Here is a 1,541-nt window from a genome sequence, read left to right as displayed (position 1 = left end):
GGCTCTGGCTTCCCACACCCTCGACCTCCAGCGCACTCTGTCCTGCAATGTCACGAGGCGCCCCCCGGGCCGGCGCACTCTCCGCACGTCACCCGTCACCGACCGGCAGTGTCCGCGAGCTTCCCCTCAGGCCCCCCGGATCCCGCGGACCCGCTCAGCCGGCGAGAACTCGGCCGCCCCGAGAACGAGGGACGGCAGAGGCGGGGCGCAGCAGGGAGCTCTCCAACCGGAGAGTTCCAGGGCGCGGAGTCTGGCGTCCCTCCCCGCCCGCGGCACAACTGCGGGACGAGGGGAACCCCCGGTGAGGGGCGGGCTCCCCCAGTCCGCGAGTCCCTCCCCACACAGCGGACGGCGTTCCCACTCGCGCCCGGTCTCCCGCAGAAGCCCCGCCGCCCCACAAACCAGAAGGAGAAGCGGAAACGCCTCCGGGAACCGTCACCGCCGCCCTCATCCTGCCGCCGCCTCCAGGAGCGTCGCCGCCCCGCACTCACCGCGCGCATCTCGCAGGCGACGCCGGACGCGGCGGTTCGGGTCACGGCCCTCGCCCGCGCGGTTCCCAAAGCCGCTGCGGGTCCAGCCGGGGCCTGCCCGCGCCCCTGCCGCGGCCCGCTCGCCGCCAGGGCCCGTGTCCGGCCCCGCGGCCCGGCCCCGCGTCCCCGCCCCGCCGGCCCTCGGCTCACCTGGGCCTCGACGACGCGCGAGAGGAAGCTCAGGGTGACCAGCAGCTGCACTGCGGCCGCCCCCCGCACGGCGCCGGCCCGCCGGGCCCCCGGCTCATGCTGACCTCTCCCCACAGCGCGACCAGCTGGGCCCCCGGGGCCGGGGAACGGTGGGCGGCCCGGGCGACGACCCAAGGTGACGGCTCCCGGCGGTTGAGAGGCTCCAGGGCCAGAGGTCCAGCCTTGCGGACGCGGGGGACGCCCTCCCCGGCTCCCGGCAGCTGCGAGTGAGGCCGGAGAGCCGGGCGCCCCTACTTCATCTCCCAGGCTGCCCCGCCCCCGGCTTCCCTTACGCCCCGGCCACGCCCCCGCCGATCGCGGGGCCTGGTGGGAGTTGTGGTTCCTGCGCGGCTGCGGGCCCACCTCCTGCGGGGGGGCGGGGCCGGCGGCGGGGGTAGCCCGGGAGCTGCGGCGGCGCCGGCCGCTCCGCCTCCCCCACGGCGGCCAATGGTACAGGACCACGCGAGCCTCCAAAACAAGAAGCGCTGCGGGAGGGACTCCGCCCCCCTCCGCCGGCCGCCGCGCCAACCCCTCACGGGTGATGGCTAGTGGAATCCCGGCCGGGGCTGAGGCCTGGGTGGCCGGTCCTAGACGCCGCACAGCCGGAGGACTCCGGGACGCGCCCCGCGGGGCCTTCGACTGCCGGCCGGGCGCGCTCTGCGTCTCCTGCGGCGGCCGCAACCTCCGGGGCCAGTTGGGGCCCCGCTAAGCACCGGCCACTCGGCGAGGCGGCCCCGTCTCCTCTTCAACCTCACGGCCCGCAGGCGTGGACGCGGTCCCCTCCTCGGTCCGCTCCCACTCCCTGCGGAGCGGACCGCGCGC

At 77.2% G+C, this 1,541-nt stretch overlaps 1 protein-coding gene across 1 annotated transcript; it reads left to right on the top strand.

The window, feature by feature from the left end:
• Positions 1–109: 109 nt before the first annotated feature.
• LOC116863932 (basic salivary proline-rich protein 1-like) lies at positions 110–1,428 on the top strand (the record flags this gene model as incomplete). The annotated part of the gene is made up of 3 exons (XM_032851216.1): positions 110–301; positions 382–855; positions 941–1,428. Coding segments are annotated over 3 exons (1,154 nt in total), but the record flags the coding sequence as incomplete, so codon positions are not given.
• Between the last annotated feature and the right edge of the window lie 113 nt (positions 1,429–1,541).

The sequence above is a fragment of the Lontra canadensis genome, unplaced genomic scaffold (assembly GCF_010015895.1).
Source record: "Lontra canadensis isolate GAN:19392208 unplaced genomic scaffold, GSC_riverotter_1.0 scaffold5494, whole genome shotgun sequence".
Classification (NCBI taxonomy): domain Eukaryota; kingdom Metazoa; phylum Chordata; class Mammalia; order Carnivora; family Mustelidae; genus Lontra; species Lontra canadensis.
The sequence above is the reverse complement of the archived record's forward strand: the minus strand, read 5'-3'. Positions and strand labels throughout refer to the sequence as shown.